Source organism: Durio zibethinus, chromosome 26, assembly GCF_047325235.1.
Source record: "Durio zibethinus cultivar Kanyao isolate XHJ-2024 chromosome 26, ASM4732523v1, whole genome shotgun sequence".
NCBI lineage: Eukaryota > Viridiplantae > Streptophyta > Magnoliopsida > Malvales > Malvaceae > Durio > Durio zibethinus.
Window position 1 is genome coordinate 1613379 of NC_143187.1, and position 16339 is coordinate 1629717.

General features: G+C 31.6%; 3 protein-coding genes across 3 annotated transcripts; 2 read left to right on the plus strand and 1 right to left on the minus strand.

Moving 5' to 3' along the window:
• Nucleotides 1-286: 286 nt before the first annotated feature.
• LOC111318519 (uncharacterized) lies at nt 287-1515 on the plus strand. Its single transcript, XM_022921379.2, has one exon. The coding sequence runs from the start codon at nt 520-522 to the stop codon at nt 1156-1158; it is 639 nt and encodes a 212-aa protein (XP_022777114.2). The 5' UTR covers nt 287-519; the 3' UTR covers nt 1159-1515.
• Nucleotides 1516-9831: 8316 nt separating this feature from the next.
• Nucleotides 9832-13594, plus strand: LOC111318520 (protein NUCLEAR FUSION DEFECTIVE 4-like). Its single transcript, XM_022921380.2, has 3 exons — nt 9832-10356; nt 11766-12661; nt 12777-13594. Exons 1-3 carry the CDS (start codon nt 10027-10029, stop codon nt 13240-13242), a joined length of 1692 nt encoding a protein of 563 aa, XP_022777115.1. The 5' UTR covers nt 9832-10026; the 3' UTR covers nt 13243-13594.
• Nucleotides 13595-13645: 51 nt separating this feature from the next.
• LOC111318521 (uncharacterized) lies at nt 13646-14814 on the minus strand. The gene has a single exon (XM_022921382.2). The coding sequence runs from the start codon at nt 14690-14692 to the stop codon at nt 14111-14113; it is 582 nt and encodes a 193-aa protein (XP_022777117.2). The 5' UTR covers nt 14693-14814; the 3' UTR covers nt 13646-14110.
• Between the last annotated feature and the right edge of the window lie 1525 nt (nt 14815-16339).

A 16339-nucleotide genomic window follows, 5' to 3' on the forward strand; every position in this document is an offset into this window, starting at 1 on the left:
TTTAATGATTATCATGTTCATATATTAGTGAAATAATATGAAAATTTATCTCATAAAATTTTAAGAGAACTTATCTACAACTTAAATTAAATTAAAAATATTGATTAAGAATGAATTTTTTTAGAAAGAATAAATATATTTTTTTACTAAAAATTTGAATTTTTATCAATAATAAATATTGAAGAGGTGGGAATTAATTCATTAGCTCAAGGCCTTTACTAGGCGGCGGTGTTTAGCACTCTCCCAAAAAGAACGTGAACGCAGAAAACTTCACTTACCCCATCGAGCATTCCATCAGGATCCCCGAAAGCGAAACCCTAACCCACGTCGCGTCGTCCCTTTCCCAACGGCCACTCCAAAAACTAACGATACAAAGCCACCCCCAAACTCCGTCATTAATTACGATCCGCCCACCCCGCCGCTATATATACTTCTTCTCGCTTCCTTATAGTTTTGCCAAACTTAGTCCAGAAAACACCCTTTATCTAGAAAAAAAAAAAAGAGAGAAAATTAGTGGAAATGTCTTTACAATCATCCATCAGCAAATCTGACGGTTCACGGATCTCCACGCATCATCAATCATCACCATCGATTTGTTCCCACCCGTCTTCATCATCATCTTCTTCCGCATTCGCTTCGTCAAGCTCAAGCTTCACTTCAAGATCCTCCACCTTCTTTGCTCGTGCGACTTCCCCCACTCGCGTGAACCTTTACGGACGAAACTCTTCTTCACATTCATTGCCGTCCGTTCGGTTCTCCATCAACGATCCCTTGGTCTCTCCCAATCGTTCGATCTCCTACAACAGCAAGAACAATGCGGTGCCGTCTGGCGCCCACCAGCAAAGGAATAGGACGTGTTTGTGTTCCCCTACGACGCACCCAGGGTCTTTCCGGTGTGCTCTCCATAAAGGACTGTCACTGTCGAGGAATCATCAGAATAATCGTCAACCAACGACGGCGTCATTCCACTCCGGTAGTCCGTTGAATTTGAGGAGATCGGCGATGAAGAATTCGTTGGTGAGAATCGGAGTGGAAGGAGAGCTGGTTAAGAGAGCGTTAACGGCTCTTATTAGGCCTTCTTCGCATCAGCAACGCCGCCGAGCCGCTCTTGAGCAGAGACCCAGTCGTCTTTCGATTATGTCTAGAGCCGATTCTTGAACTGTTGGGGTTTTCTTTTTTATTGATGTTTGATCGGATCAGACGAGCCGGCTCAGTGAGTCGGTGCACAAGACTCAGGATGACTCGGATTTTGTTGTGGTTTTGATCGCTGTTTTTGCTAGGAGATTTGAGGGAGGCAGACTTTTGTAAATATTTTGTTTTAGGAAATCGAATGTATTTGAATCTTTTTTTTTTTTTTTTTAGAATTTGAAAGACGATGAATTTGGTTACTAATTTTTTTTAGTTTTTTTTATTAATTCTTTTTGGGAACGGATGATTTGTATATAGATTTTTGCCCCAAAATTCATTTTCTTGTAATTTTCACATTCTAATATGAGATTGAATTTTGTTGGTGAATTGTGGATTTGTGAAATGGATATGGCATGTTTGGCATGATGAATTTGAAAAAATGGATTTTTATTTGATTTGCTTATATAAATTGGGAGAGTAAAATGAATATTTCAATCAAATTCAAAAATATCAAAATAACCAGATCTATTTCCGTGTCTTTTATTTATATTTCAAACGAATTTCAAAACGCAACTTAATTGAATTTCGTAAATTTGTGTTTTGCTAGAATTTCATCAATTAAAATTATTGAATAATTGATTTAGGTGATAAAATAAATAAATTATTTTTTATTGTTTCGATTAGACTTTTTTAAAAAATTATGCAAAATAATATTTTATAAATATTATGTGAAATAAATTTTTATAAATTTATTAAATTTTGGTTCGAAGTTGATGAAAAATTATATAAAATAATTTTATATAAATTTATTAAATTTAATATAGATGATGTTGAGAATATTGACTCAAATCATATAAGAGATTTGTTTGGAATTTGTTAGAGATTTGTTTGAGATTTGTCAGATATTGCTTGATGAACAAGAAGACTTGCAAAAGAAGAATTATAAGAGAAATAAGATTTTTAATAGGTAAGTTTGACTTGCAAGAGAAGAATTTTAAAAGGAAAGAGATTCTTAATAGGTAAGTTTGACTTACAGAAAAAAAAATTCTAAGAGGAGAGAGATTCTTAATGGGCAAGTTTATATGGTTATAAATAGGTGAAGTCTTTACAGGGTTTGGTATGAGAAAAAGATGTAAGAGAGTTGTAGGGTTTTGTGAGATAAACACCCCATAGGAGTATTGAAGCTCTACGTCTTATGGGTGTGTATGTTTATTTGTGAGTGGATTAGAAGAGATTGAGAGGGTCCACATAGATATGATGTATGAGAGCATATGGGTATGTGTTTGGTTATGTTGAAAGAATGCACAAGGGTTTGGGTTTGTGTTTGTTTGGGTTAAGAATACTCCATAGGACTAGAGGAGATTGAGAGTATCTTATGAGTATTGATTGTTAAGTGAGGTTGATGATATGATGTATGTTTGTAATTCTTTACAACTAGTGGATCTTGTTTCTCATCCGTGGATGTAGGTCAGTTGGATCGAACCATGCTAAATTGTTGTCTCTTGTGTGTTTGATTTATTGTTTGATTTCGTTTCCACTGATGTGATTGGATTGGAGGCTTTTAGCCTAACAAATGGTATCAGAGCTGTGGTGTTCCCCAACAAATGATATCAGAGCTGTGGTGTTCCCCAACAAGTGGTATCAGAGCTGAAGGTTCGAAACGTGAAAAGAGTTGACAGTTCGAGATATGGGAAGAGCTTGATTTGATACATGAGAAGAAGTAAGCTTAGAGGAGCTCGATTCAAAAGAAGAGTTCAAGTTTAAGTTTTGAAGATTGAGGATTGGTTTGTATGAAGCGTGAAGACACAAGAGAAGAGAAGATGATTGTGAAACTTTCATTACAGGTGGAGCCAAGCATATCTAACATGAAGACAGATGATTGATGAAATTTGAGTCAAGATGGAGATTGTTGAGAATATTAACTCAAATCTCATAAGAGATTTGTTTGAGATTTGTCAGATGTTGCTTGATGAACAAGAAGACTTGCAAAAGAAGAATTCTAAGAGAAAAAGGATTCTTAATAGGTAAGTTTGACTTGCAAGAGAAGAATTCTAAAAGAAAAGGGATTCTTAATAGGCAAGTTTGACTTACAGAAGAAAAATTCTAAGAGGAGAGAGATTCTTAATGGGGAAGTTTATATGGTTATAAATAGGTGAAGTCTCTACAAGGTTTGGTATGAGAAAAAGAGGAGAGAGATTCTTAATGGGGAAGTTTATATGGTTATAAATAGGTAAAGTCTCTACAGGGTTTGGTATGAGAAAAAGATGTAAGAGAGTTGTAGGATTTTATAAGATAAACACCCCATAGGAGTATTGGGGCTCTACGTTTTATGAGTGTGTATGTTTGTTTGTGAGTGGACTATAGGAGATTGAGAGGGTCCACATAGGTATGATGTATGGGAGCATATGGGTATATGTTTGGTTATGTTGAAAGAGTGCACAAGGGTTTGGGTTTGTGTTTGTTTGGGTTAAGAATACTCCATAGGACTAGAGGAGATTGAGAGTGTCTTATGAGTATTGATTGTTGAGTGAGGTTGATGATATGATATATATTTGTAATTCTCTATAATTAGTGGATCTTGTTTCTCATCCGTGGATGTAGGTCAATTGGACCGAACCATGCTAAATTGTTATCTCTTGTGTGTTTGATTTATTGTTTGATTTCGCTTCCACTGGTGTGATTAGATTAGAGGCTTTTAACCCAATAGATAAAAGTGTTTAAATCAATCTTAAAAGGAGAATTTGGTAAAGATAAAAAATCCATTATTGCTTTAAAAAAACTAACATTAAATAAATATTTTATTCTCTAAAGACATTAAACACATTTTTATTTAACAAAGAGTTATTCAAATTTAATTTATGAATTTTGAATATGAGTTATTTACACATATTATTGAATTGAATACTCGAATATGCTTTTATTATGGAATCATTGATATTATTGAATAAAAAGTTCATATATACAATTATTATTAAGTAGAATATTTATATACTTATTATTAAGTCGGATTCTAGAATTTAACTTATTAAATTTTGTATTTAATAATTAAATAATTAAATTATTCTTATAAAAAGTTTTTGTATTCAATAATTATTTTTATTAAATTAAAAAATAATACATTAATTACAATTGTTTTTTCAAAATATAATCTTAGATCCTATCACTAACACTATTTAAATTTTTTTTATTTAGGTCACGGAACACAAACCATGTCTGAAGGGAGGAGACAGGACATCATGACACGTTGAACATATTATATTTTTGGGTAACTGAGCTTTAAAATTCTACCATTTCTACTGTTAATTTTTTGGGTAACTGGTGCTCATGGTAACAGATTAATAATTATTTAATTATTATTTTAAAAAAATTTAAGATTATATTAAAATATTGTTTTCATTCAATTTTACTGTTAATTTGTGGGTAACTGGTGTTTATAAAACTGATTAAGTATTATTTAATTATTATTTTAGAAAAATTTTAAAATTATTGTAAATAATATTATTTTCATTCAATGCATTAAAAATTAAAAACAACACTAAAAGAGTGTTTTCATTTGACAAAAGTGAAAATTGTATTAAAAATATTTTAAAATAATAAGATCAGCATTCAATTTTAAATGGAGTATGAGGGATTTCTAAAGAATAAGATTATGGCTCAACAATTTTATTCACACCTGGCAAAAACCTTATTGAACAAAATTCAAAGGTGAAAATTTTCAATTCACAAGTCTATATCAACCATCATAAATGTTTGTATATTATTAAATTGATAGGGTTTTATCATGTTAAGACAGATAAATAATTTAAAACAAATTTGTTGGGAGGAATTTTATTTTTTATTTCGAAATTAGATGCTAAAACTTATATAAAAAGAAATAAATGATGTGTTTAAAATTATTAATTTGACTTAAATTCCCATATCAAGTTAATTGTTTTAAATATTTAATTTATATATTATCTTGAGATAAATGAAAGGCACCTTTTAGGATGAATTTACATGGAAAATATTGAAACTATTATTTGATCGAAACAAGTGATGTGTTCTTTAAGTAGGTTTTGCTTTTGTAAAAATTATAGTACGACCTAAAAAAAATTATATTTTTAATTAAAATTTCACAATTATTTTTTGTGATATTATGTGGAATTAAGATTTCTAAAACTAAGATTTGAAAATTTTCAACTTAAGACTTTTTCAAATAGTATTTTTTAAAATTTAATTACACATCATATTACTATAATAAATAGCAATCAAAGTTGGTTTTGTTAGACAAAAAAATTGACAGTTATTATTAACTTTGAAAAGCGAGAAGCATTAGTTTTAATTCAAACATTAATTGGACAATGTATATCCAATTATTGATATATCTACGTGTCCATGCTTGTTTATTTCAAAATAATAATAATAATCATAATTTTTTAGGTTGGGTTCGTCGGTCCTCTCCTAACTCTAAATTCTACAAAAAATATGTTTTAAAAAACTTATTTTATAAAATAATAAATTAAATTTATGTTATTCAAAAGAGTGTCTTATAACATAAATATAAAAATGTCAATAAATAAGATGCGTGAATGATAAAGTATTTTTTATTTTCATCTTGAATTTTTATATTATATTTATCTTTATACTTATATTTAATGAGTATTTCAAATCTATTATCTTCATTTTCATGAGTATTTAATAGATATAAATAATCTTCATATATGTAGCTTTAAAAAAAGTAAAAATAAAAAAAATTAATTTTTTTAATTTTTATCTTGTGTAATTAAATAATTTTTTATAAATATATATTAATATATATTTTTAATAAAAATATATTAATTTTAATTAATTTAAAATAATAATTAATATTATTTAATAAAAATTATATTTACTAAATATATATAAATATATATAAGGTATCGATATAGGACAAGGGTCGACAATTTAATCCATCCTCGACGGGTTTCAACTCGACCCGACCTAACCCTACAAGGTCGATTTTTTTTTTTCAAAATTCAAGTTTTGAGTCGGGTTGGATTGGATAAGATTATGAAACAATCGGGATCGGATTCGAGTTTTAGGCAAACCGACCCGATCCGATATTATATAAAAAATTATTTTTTAATTAATTTTTTAATTATTTATTTATATATATTTATATAATGATATTTTTAAATATTTAAAAAATAATATTTTATTAATTTCGAATCAGATCGGATTCGAGTATAGAAAAACAAAAAAATTTGAGTATGATCAAGTTCGGATTTGATAACACATAAAATTGGATTGGATTTGGGGCGAACAAAATTTACCCCGAACTCGATGCCAACTCTATATGAGACATATATATATTATCTATTTTTATCTCCTTAAACAGTAAAAATTTAAAATTATATTTATTCTCATATTTATATTATAATATCTATCTCCATTAAAATAAAAAATTAAAATTTTCATTAGATATTGATAATATTGGCATCCCTACATAAATATGTATTCGACATAAGTAGTATCAAATTTTTTTAATATTTTATATATTTGAAAAATCAAACTTTCATATTTATATCGATTGAGATTTATATGATACGAGAAAAGAAAATGAACAATATAGCTTGCTTAAAACTAAACTACTTTGACAAGTTATCCAAAGCCTGTAGAGGGAGAGAGTCATCCGATAAAATCAGGTAAGAAGAACGAGTAAGAACGAGGTTCAGAGGTAGCAAAAGAAATTATGTAAGGTTATTTAATATGTCGATCGGTTGTTGAAGTTATAATACTGCAAACTGCAAAGCCTTTTTCATCGGGGAAGGTCGTTGGATGAGCAGTAGGCAGGGTGGCGGACACCATTATTAATTTAATTAAAAAAAAGGTCCACAATATTGCAGAAAATATGCAGCCAACACCATATCATTATGCTCAGATTTTGACGTAGAAGAAAAAATTAAGCACTAGTTTTTTATTTTCTTTTTTAATAATTAGGTAGAAGAAATATTCTTTATTTTTTATTTTACTTTTTTCTTACCAAATGTTATCTTTATTTTCTCGCTATTTTTTTTTTCACTCTTCTCTGTCTATCTTTTCACCTTTTTAATTACCCTACCAAGCACACTCTTGGTTCTTACTTTCATGGAAATTATTAGAAAATTCTGAGATGACTTAGGTTAATTCCAATCACAAAAATTTTGATTTATAATGTATGATTAAAAATTACTGGAAATAACTTGTTGGATTTATAAATTTGATATTTTACTAGATAAAACCATAATAAAAATATATTTACAATTCTATTAAATTTATAATTGGTAAAAAATTCATAAAGTGGATTACCATTTCCTTAAACCTAAATTTGCTGACTAAAATGGAATTTTATTCCAAATACTAATAAAATCATTAAAAGACACTTCCTTAATAATTTGATTATTTTTAGGCATATATATATATATGTGATGGTCAAAGAATTGAATTAAAATTCGCCTATTTAAATAAAGAAAATAAAAACTTGATCGAATATATTGAGAATATACGTGGGCCTTTGGAAGAAGATACTATTTATAAGGCGCCCCTTATTACATTCAATAACTGTCGTCTTTTTCTTTCCTTTGTCTTTGGTTGGTATAAAAAAACCAATGAGTTCAGTCCTTAAGGTAGGCAAATTTGATCGAAGGTTTTTTTTTTTCCCATAAATTTATCTCTTTTTTTTTTTTTTCATTATTGAGCTTTCTGACATTTCATTAAATCCCCTATATGATTTTACTCTTTTTTTTTTTTTTTTGCAATTGAAAGGAAGGTAGATCCCAACAAAATCAAAGTTGCAATTCAATTTCTTCAACATTGGCTTGTCATAGTACCCATTTGTCGTGTATGTGTTTAAAGTGGCCAATATGTGTCAATTTCATGTTCACAAATTCATAGAAATATTTCAGAATCTTTACCCAATCTTCTTCACTTATCCAGTTTAGCAACCCTCTCAACCCTTAATCTAACCAGCTTTCTGACTTTCTAGGAAGTTTAGCATCAGGTTTAGTTTTTTTTTTCTTTTTTTCCTTATGGATCACAGCATGGAAGGGCTATCTATAGTAACCAATAGACTCATCTTGTCTTCCCTTATCCATGGTTCATAGCAAAAATCTTCTTGAGCCACAAATCCAAAGTGGGTAATCCTGTCTCTATCAACCTTGTCAAGAATATGCAGTCCAAACCAGACCAGGGGACAAGGACGTCCAATTACACAAATAACACTTGCTCGATAGAACTCAACATCTTAAGAAAAAGAAAAACCTAGGGGATCGAGAGCTGACGCTAAGGAAAATAAAAGGAAAAACAAGAAAAACATCAGAGAAAACCTCAAATGTTTTTCCAGTTTAGAGAGAAAAGCTCCCATTTTAGGGAGAGAATTATTGGGATTAGCGTGTGTTTTATCTGTTTAGTTGGATTTAGGGTTTACAGAGAAAAGCTATCAGATAGGCATGAAAATCATTGAGATTGTTACCCTCAAACATTTTCATGGGCCCAATGAGATATCTAATCACTATAACAAAACAAAAACAAAACCAAAATGGAAATCCATAGTACCACTCATTTTGTAAAGTTTCAATCTCTGTTAACTCGCACCAAGTGTCCTACTTCCTTTGGACCATCTCCGCATTCATTGTATTTATCCTTATATATATATATATATATAAAGTTATATATCTGCGATTAATATATTTGTAAGACATGATTATTAATCATGCCATTTATGTTTTGCCGTGTTTGGATCTTTTAATTGACATATCAACTTCTTTTTTTTTTTCATGTAATCAAAGTTTATTTAATAACATTTAATCTAATATTAATTTGTACTTTGACTATTCATGAATTTATGATATTTATAAACTTAATTAATTTTAGATAATTGTATTTTGTATTTCATGTCATTTAAAATTTTAAAAATAGATTTATATTTATTATTAATTAATTATGAATCAAATCCAAAATAAATGTATCTGAATAAATTTAATCATTCATAAATCTATGATATTTATAAATTTAATTAATTATAGACAGATGTAATTAGTATTTAACGTGATTTAAGTTTAACATATCAATTAAATAGTATGAATACACATGAATCAAATCTGATAACTCACCTGACTCAACAATACAAGTTACAATATCTTTAGATCTAAAGAATCTCAAACAAAAAAAGAAAAAAAGAGAATGAGGTAAATTATAAGTCAATAATAGACAATTTTTCCTTAATATAATACTTATTTGAACATCATTTCTTATATTATCAATTTAGAAATCATGATTTAATATTCTATTTTAACCTGTATTCTTACATTTTAATGTTAAAATAATTGGAAAAAATGTAGACATTATATATTTGAGAGGGATATATAAAATTTAAATACCGATAATCTCTAAAATTAAAAGTGCAAAAATTTTCCATTATTGATACATACATTCATCTCAAATATTATATGTATTATATTAATAAAAAAAATTCTCTCAAGGAAAGTTTTTTAAATTCAACATATACAAAACGAATGCTGGCATGCATTTTTTTTTTTAAGTTATATTCAAACAAGAAAATAATATATGACAATTTTTTAATAAAAAATTTTAATTACATTTATATAATTAAAAAATTTTATTTTGTTTGATCTTTTTTCAGTACTTTTTTTTTTATCAATTTAAACAAATTTATTTATGTGAGGCATACCCAATTCATAAGCCTGTGTACATGCATATTCATGAATATGAAATGGTTTTTAAAGAGAAATACTATTAAAAAACTATTAGTACTAATAAAATTCTACACGATGTGAAACTGTAATATTTTAACAGCTCCACCTGAAGATAGGTTGACTGTCCCAATTACCTCGAAACCCAAGAAAAAGCGGCACCGCCAGAAGGTAGCAATCGCAATAGCAAATGCCAAAACTGAAACTGAAAGCAGGGAGCAGGCCACCGTGGGTAGGCTTGGCAGCAGCAGTATGGGTTGAGATATCAGCAGGGAACGCCTACAATTTCCCACTCTATTCTTCTACTCTCAAATCAGTCTTGGGATTCAACCAGCAACAAATCACAATCTTGGGAGTGGCAAATGATATTGGAGAGAGTGTTGGAATACTCCCTGGTATTGCCTGTAACAAGTTTCCTCCTTGGGCTGTGCTTCTTGTTGGGGTCTTTGCCTGTTTCTTGGGATATGGTGTTATCTGGCTTGCTGTTAGCCAAACCATCAATGGTCTGCCTTACTGGGTGGTTAGTCATCACATTCACATCACAAGTTTGATAATTTCAACTATATGGATTTAAATTTGTATGTATTTTTTAAATTGATTGCATGGAACTAATTGTTGGTTGGTAAGGTGATGAAGGATTAAAACTGTTTTGTCTACCCAGTTGTTAATTTTTTTTATAATTTTGGACTTTTCACTTGATGGGTATCACCTGCTTTGGAATTTTGGTGATTGTTCCCCTAATTTCTCCTGAACTAGATTGTGGAGTTGGTTGGCTGGAACTCTTATTAGTGGTTTGGTTTTTTATATGCCTTTTTTTTTAATACCATTATTACTGAAATTTGTCCTATATCTGTTGGCAATTAGAGTCATCTAGTAGACAGCAACTAGTTGAGTCTATCTTTATGCAAATTGGGATTATTGTACATCATTATGTTAATTAATCTGAATTGGATTTGTTTTGCAAATTGCTTTTTCGTTGTTTTCTCCATAAGGTCTTCATGAGGATTGTTTGATCATAGTGATTCCATTAATTTTTATGAGTCTCTTGACAAGATTATCAACAACCAGAATCAAGTAACTCGTATTGTTCTAATGTTACAGCTTTAGAGAGTGCTAGTGATGTGATTATTGTATTGTTTTAAGTCACATAATGTTGGTGTTACAATTCTCTCATCTCGGTTGTTAGTCTCACCCCTTTCCTTTTACCTTTTCATTTTTGTGCTTTCTTCGGTGGAAAATTTTTCCAGATTTTCTACAGGAAACTCTTTTCATTTCATACCACGAGAGCATGTTGGGTCTCCCTTACCATCCAAAAAATAGATAGTATGGGTGGATGTAGAAGAGAAGTATTGCAAGAAGTTTACCTCGTTTAAGTTTTGACTTTAGATTCATGCCAATCTGGCACTCCTCTTTCCTTGTTATGTTGGTATTAGACTGTCAGTTGATCAGTTTCATTTTTGTTTGCTACGAGAGAAGTTTACTGATGTTCGTAGGTCTTAACTGAAACATTTCCAAACCTGTAATTAGTAAATTTTTTTCACTGGCTATCTCTCCATTCTCTTCATACTTTGATGCAGCAAAGAGTTAAAGTGCCCTGTTGTTGTTAGTGGGGAAGCGTCTCCTAGGTCATTTTGCCAAATGAGATTTAGGTTCCTTACTTTTTCCCAGTTTTTTTTGCAATGTGAAGAGATGTGAGGTTATTGATGGAAACTCCTAAGAAAATATCAATGACTACAAATTGCTAATGAAGGAAATTAAGTAACATCAGAATTTTTTTGCCTGCGACCTTTGTTTTCATGAGCTTCTCCCACTAGATAGTTTTGAAAAATAAGGCTGAATAGTTATTCATTTGTCTCTTTCTTTTTCTATTTTCTATTTCTACTTTTATATTTTATTTACTTACTACACCCATGTTCCATGCTATGGCAGTTATGGATTGCGCTTGTGGTTGCTTCTAATAGTAATGCTTGGTTTGGCACAGCAGTGCTAGTAACTAACATGAGGAATTTCCCTCTCAGTAGGGGTACCGTTGCTGGCATCCTCAAAGGTTATATTGGCATCAGTGCTGCTGTATATACCGTATTATACAGCTCACTGCTTGAACAGTCTGCTTCAAAACTACTGCTGTTCCTTACTCTTGGCATTCCAGTGATATGTTTGGCCCTGATGTACTTTATTCGCCCTTGCACCCCTGGAGACGACACTTCAGGTCATGTCCATTTTGTTTTCACCCAAGCTGCTAGCGTCTTGCTTGCTATCTATCTTCTCACACTAACAATAATATATGACACGGTCTCTCTAAGTGATGCTGTTTCGTATGTACTACTTGCCATTGTATTTATCTTCTTGCTTTCTCCTCTTGGAATTCCAATCAAGATGACACTTTCTCGAGCAAATGCAGAGACACTTACACCACTGGCAGGTTCAACAGAGCATTTGGCTCAGGGAGAAGGTGATTCAAGTCAAGCAGATCCTTTGTTGTCACCATCTTCATCAGCATCAAATCTTGGAAGTTTCTATGAAAGTGAATATGCCTCAGATATGGAAACTCTTCTAGCTGTTGGAGAGGGGGCAGTGAAGAAGAAAAGAAGACCCAGGAGGGGGGAGGAGTTCAAGTTTCGTGAAGCTTTTATCAAGGCTGATTTCTGGCTTCTTTGGGTTGTATATTTTCTTGGAGTTGGTTCTGGTGTTACCGTTCTCAATAACTTGGCTCAAATTGGAGTTGCTTTTGGTTTAGATGATACAACAATATTGCTCTCTCTTTTTAGCTTCTGCAATTTTGCTGGTCGTCTTGGCTCGGGTGCTCTTTCAGAACACTTTGTCAGGTTAGATCTCACTATAAAATTGCTGTCCAGCCTGTCTCCCATAACGTTTAGATGTAAATATTCTGTGTCTGTTTTTATGAGGCATTATTGTAAGCGTGAGTTTCTGGTCTTGCAGGACAAGAACCATTCCTCGAACATTGTGGATGACCTGCACTCTAATAGTTATGGTCTTAGCATTTGTTCTGTATGCATTAGCTCTCAGCGGTACTCTCTATGTTTCAACTGCTCTGCTTGGTGTCTGCTACGGCTTTCAATATTCTCTCATGGTTCCAACTGCATCTGAACTTTTCGGCTTGAAACATTTTGGTATCATTTATAACTTCATGCTGATGGGCAATCCTGTAGGTGCACTTCTTTTCTCAGGTCTGCTTGCTGGTTATGTTTATGATGCTGAAGCCGCAAAGCAAGGAAGTTCCACTTGCTTGGGCCCTGATTGCTTCAGGCTCACCTTCTTGGTTTTAGCCGGCATCTGTGGTCTAGGCAGCATCTTGAGCATATTTTTAACAATTAGAATACGACCAGTTTATCAGATGCTATATTCTTCTGGTTCATTTCGTCTTCCTCAAGCTTCAAACCACTGAAAATTGGAAATGATTATTCCCAGAATAAAAGTGATGGCATGCCTGTTTTATATTGGTTTGCTCCATGATTTTGCATTCCTGGCAATTCCCTGCATTAGCTAGGTGTTATCATATCTTCAGCAAATTTTGCTGCACTATTGAGTCTATCCCAAGTAGAGTTGTTTGTTGAGCTTAGTGCTCATATGTTTGGTATGACTCTATCAGTTCAATCCCTTCCACTGATCATATTCAGAGGGATTCACATACTAAAATCATTGTATTATCCTCCAGGAATGTTAGTTCCCATATATCATTGCATTATTATAAATTAATTAAAGATATATATATATATATATATTCCTATTGAACAGAATGATTTTTTTTGGCCAATAACAGAATGAAATTGATACAAATTAAAAGGAAATAAGAGAAGAAAAGAAAACAAACACATTTCCTTCTACATTTTTAGGATTCAAATACAATTTTGGGTGATCTGAAAGTGGGATATCTCTACTTTCACCCCCAGTAAACAATCATTTTAAATGTATAATACAATGCTTACTTCTTACTGCATATTTCCAGACCTAACAAATGGCTCATTTTCAGTCTTTACCAAAGAGACTGATTGCCAGTGCTTTTCATTTCTATTAAAGATAAAAAGTATAAAAAGCAGGGGAGACAATTTCATGACTGAAACAGGCTCCTTGGTGCCAAAGTCTGGCCTTCACATGACCCACCTCTAAAGAAAAAAAGATACTAGAATTACCAATTTCCTAAACACACGGAAGAAAATATCTGGTGGAAGAAACTTAAAAAAAAAAAGAGATTAGGAGAAATGTTTCATTAACGAAAAATAGATTTAAAAAACAAAAGCAAATGAAAACAACCTTCAAGTTGGTTTTAAATCTTGAAACATTGTATCCCACCTGATCTCTTCAAGAGCTGTTGACCAGTATCCATCTTCATCCCCATCCATTTTCTCCTTCTGGTTGTCAAAAACCGTAGGACTTGAAAAGCTCGCAACTCTAGCAGGCCCTGAAACCACTAGAGGAGTCCCATTTGTGAGCAGCAGCCTCCCTTGTGTACCCGTCATCACCTTCTTGTTTCTCTTCAACATTGCACCTTTCCATTTACTACCATATCCTGGCCTACTCCTCGGATTGACAACAACAAGAGCTGACTGTTGGCGATGAACCCATGTCCCGATGAGCTTGGCTAAGCTCCTTTTTGTTCTCTTGATTGCCAACAGAAGCCTTGACACTGGTCTTGGAGTCACTCCTCTCTCCTTCCTAGCAAGCTTGAGAATTTCCAGCCTGTGTTTAGCTATTGATATGCCCATGCTTTGGAGAAACTCATGGTTGAAGTCAGCTATATCTTCTTCTTCAAGCTCATTATGGGAAAAAGCAAGGCCATACTCATAAACAAGTGTTGGCTCAAGGCCAGTTTTTGAGAGCCAAGAAAACCAATCCATGGCCTTTGATATGAGTGAGATATGAATGTCAGTGCCCTGAGATTCAAGGGTATATAAATAAAGGAGAGTCTAGAAATGGTAAAAAGAAAGGGAAGGGGCGGTGAAGTTGCTGATAGAGGAGACTTGAGACTTTTTTGTGGGGTTTGGGGTTTTTTTTTTTTTTTTTTTTTGCTTTTGTAATTGAATTGTTGTTGTTAGTTGAATCTTGAGACGGACTAAAAAAAAAAAGGGTGGATGTGGGGTTCAGAAGGCCATTTTCTTTCAAAAAATAAGCAAGAATAGGCCAAAGTGTGATCAAACTCTTGTCAAGGAAAGTGACCAAAGGACACCTTGTCAAAAACTCCAAAAATGCATTGCCATCAATCACGGTATGGGAAAAGAGTAGTTTGTGGGGACAGTCAGTTCCTAGTTCTTTGTATGTAGTTGGAGGATCTGGGCTTGATTAAAATTCCATACTTTGAGATTGAGACCCCTTTGCAAAAAATAAAGGACTAGACGTTGGTTAGACCGAAAGCAACCCTATTCTATTCGGTGTTACCTACTGATTTCTTCAAAACTTTCCCTTATCTACTGTATAATTTTCTCAGATTTTGGTTACCTGACCCTTTGCAGTTGTGGTGATTGGACTCAAGGGTTGACTTTGAGTTCTAGTTGGTGCAACCATGGGATTAGATTTAGCTCTTGTTTGTAAGGAAGGAAGCTACCAAAAATATGGCTAGTACTGCATTATAATGTAGGAAAGGCTCTTCATATCTGATTGAGAGAATCTAACTTTACCTTTCTTTTTTTCATAAAAAAGTTCATAATTTGAAAATAAAAAAGTGATTATAAGTACTAAAATTTTAATTTTAAATTTATTATATATTATTTTAAAAATTTTAGGTAAATTTCGGATTCAGAATCTAACTTTACTTTGGCACTAAAGAAAACTGGGATATATAATAGGAGATAGTTTAACTTGATATTTAGTTTCCTGTATTACGTGTTGTCAGCCATCACTAAGTATTAATAAGTAATTAACAGTTTATAATATCTGATTATTTTAAACTGTTGACATGTTGGTCCTAGAAAAATTACTGAGAAAATTTTAGAAAATTGTCTTCTGCTTTTTTAATCTCAAGATGCCAGTTACATGAATCCTGGCATGATAAATTCAATATATGAAAAATTCAAGAACATAACTTAGAATTATTGGGAAAATCCCTTAAAAATTCAACAATTCCAGGATATATCTATGCAATTATGCAAGTAATTTATTATATATAGCCTAATTAGAGATATATATCTGAATCTCCAATTAAATTTATTTTTTCTACTAATTGTTGTTTTAGAAACTATTTGACTTGAAATTATTATAATTGGCCCTGTTTACTGGGTGATGTCTAACCTGCAAATGCAACATAAAAATGGTCATTTCTTAAGTTGAACTCTTGACTTGCTCTTTGGCTCTTGTTTTACAAATAATAATTTCATTTCCATTTTTATAGTAAATTTATATCAATTATCTGTCAGCAGTCAACTGGCATCAATAATCTTGAAAAAAAAGAAATAAAATTATGGCATAAATAATCAACTAATAACCCTTATTAAATCAATATTTTAGGGTTTATAAATCATTAATTAACTGTATATAATCTGTGTGTCAAA

Excerpts from the sequence above, each read along its gene's own strand:
- LOC111318519 (XM_022921379.2), top strand. The coding sequence starts at position 520 with ATGTCTTTACAATCATCCATCAGCAAATCTGACGGTTCACGGATCTCC.
- LOC111318520 (XM_022921380.2), top strand. The coding sequence starts at position 10,027 with ATGCCAAAACTGAAACTGAAAGCAGGGAGCAGGCCACCGTGGGTAGGC. Across the intron at positions 10,357-11,765 it reads ATGGTCTGCCTTACTGGGTG|TTATGGATTGCGCTTGTGGT; the intron begins GTTAGTCATCAC and ends ATGCTATGGCAG. Across the intron at positions 12,662-12,776 it reads CTTTCAGAACACTTTGTCAG|GACAAGAACCATTCCTCGAA; the intron begins GTTAGATCTCAC and ends CTGGTCTTGCAG.
- LOC111318521 (XM_022921382.2), bottom strand. The coding sequence starts at position 14,692 with ATGGATTGGTTTTCTTGGCTCTCAAAAACTGGCCTTGAGCCAACACTT.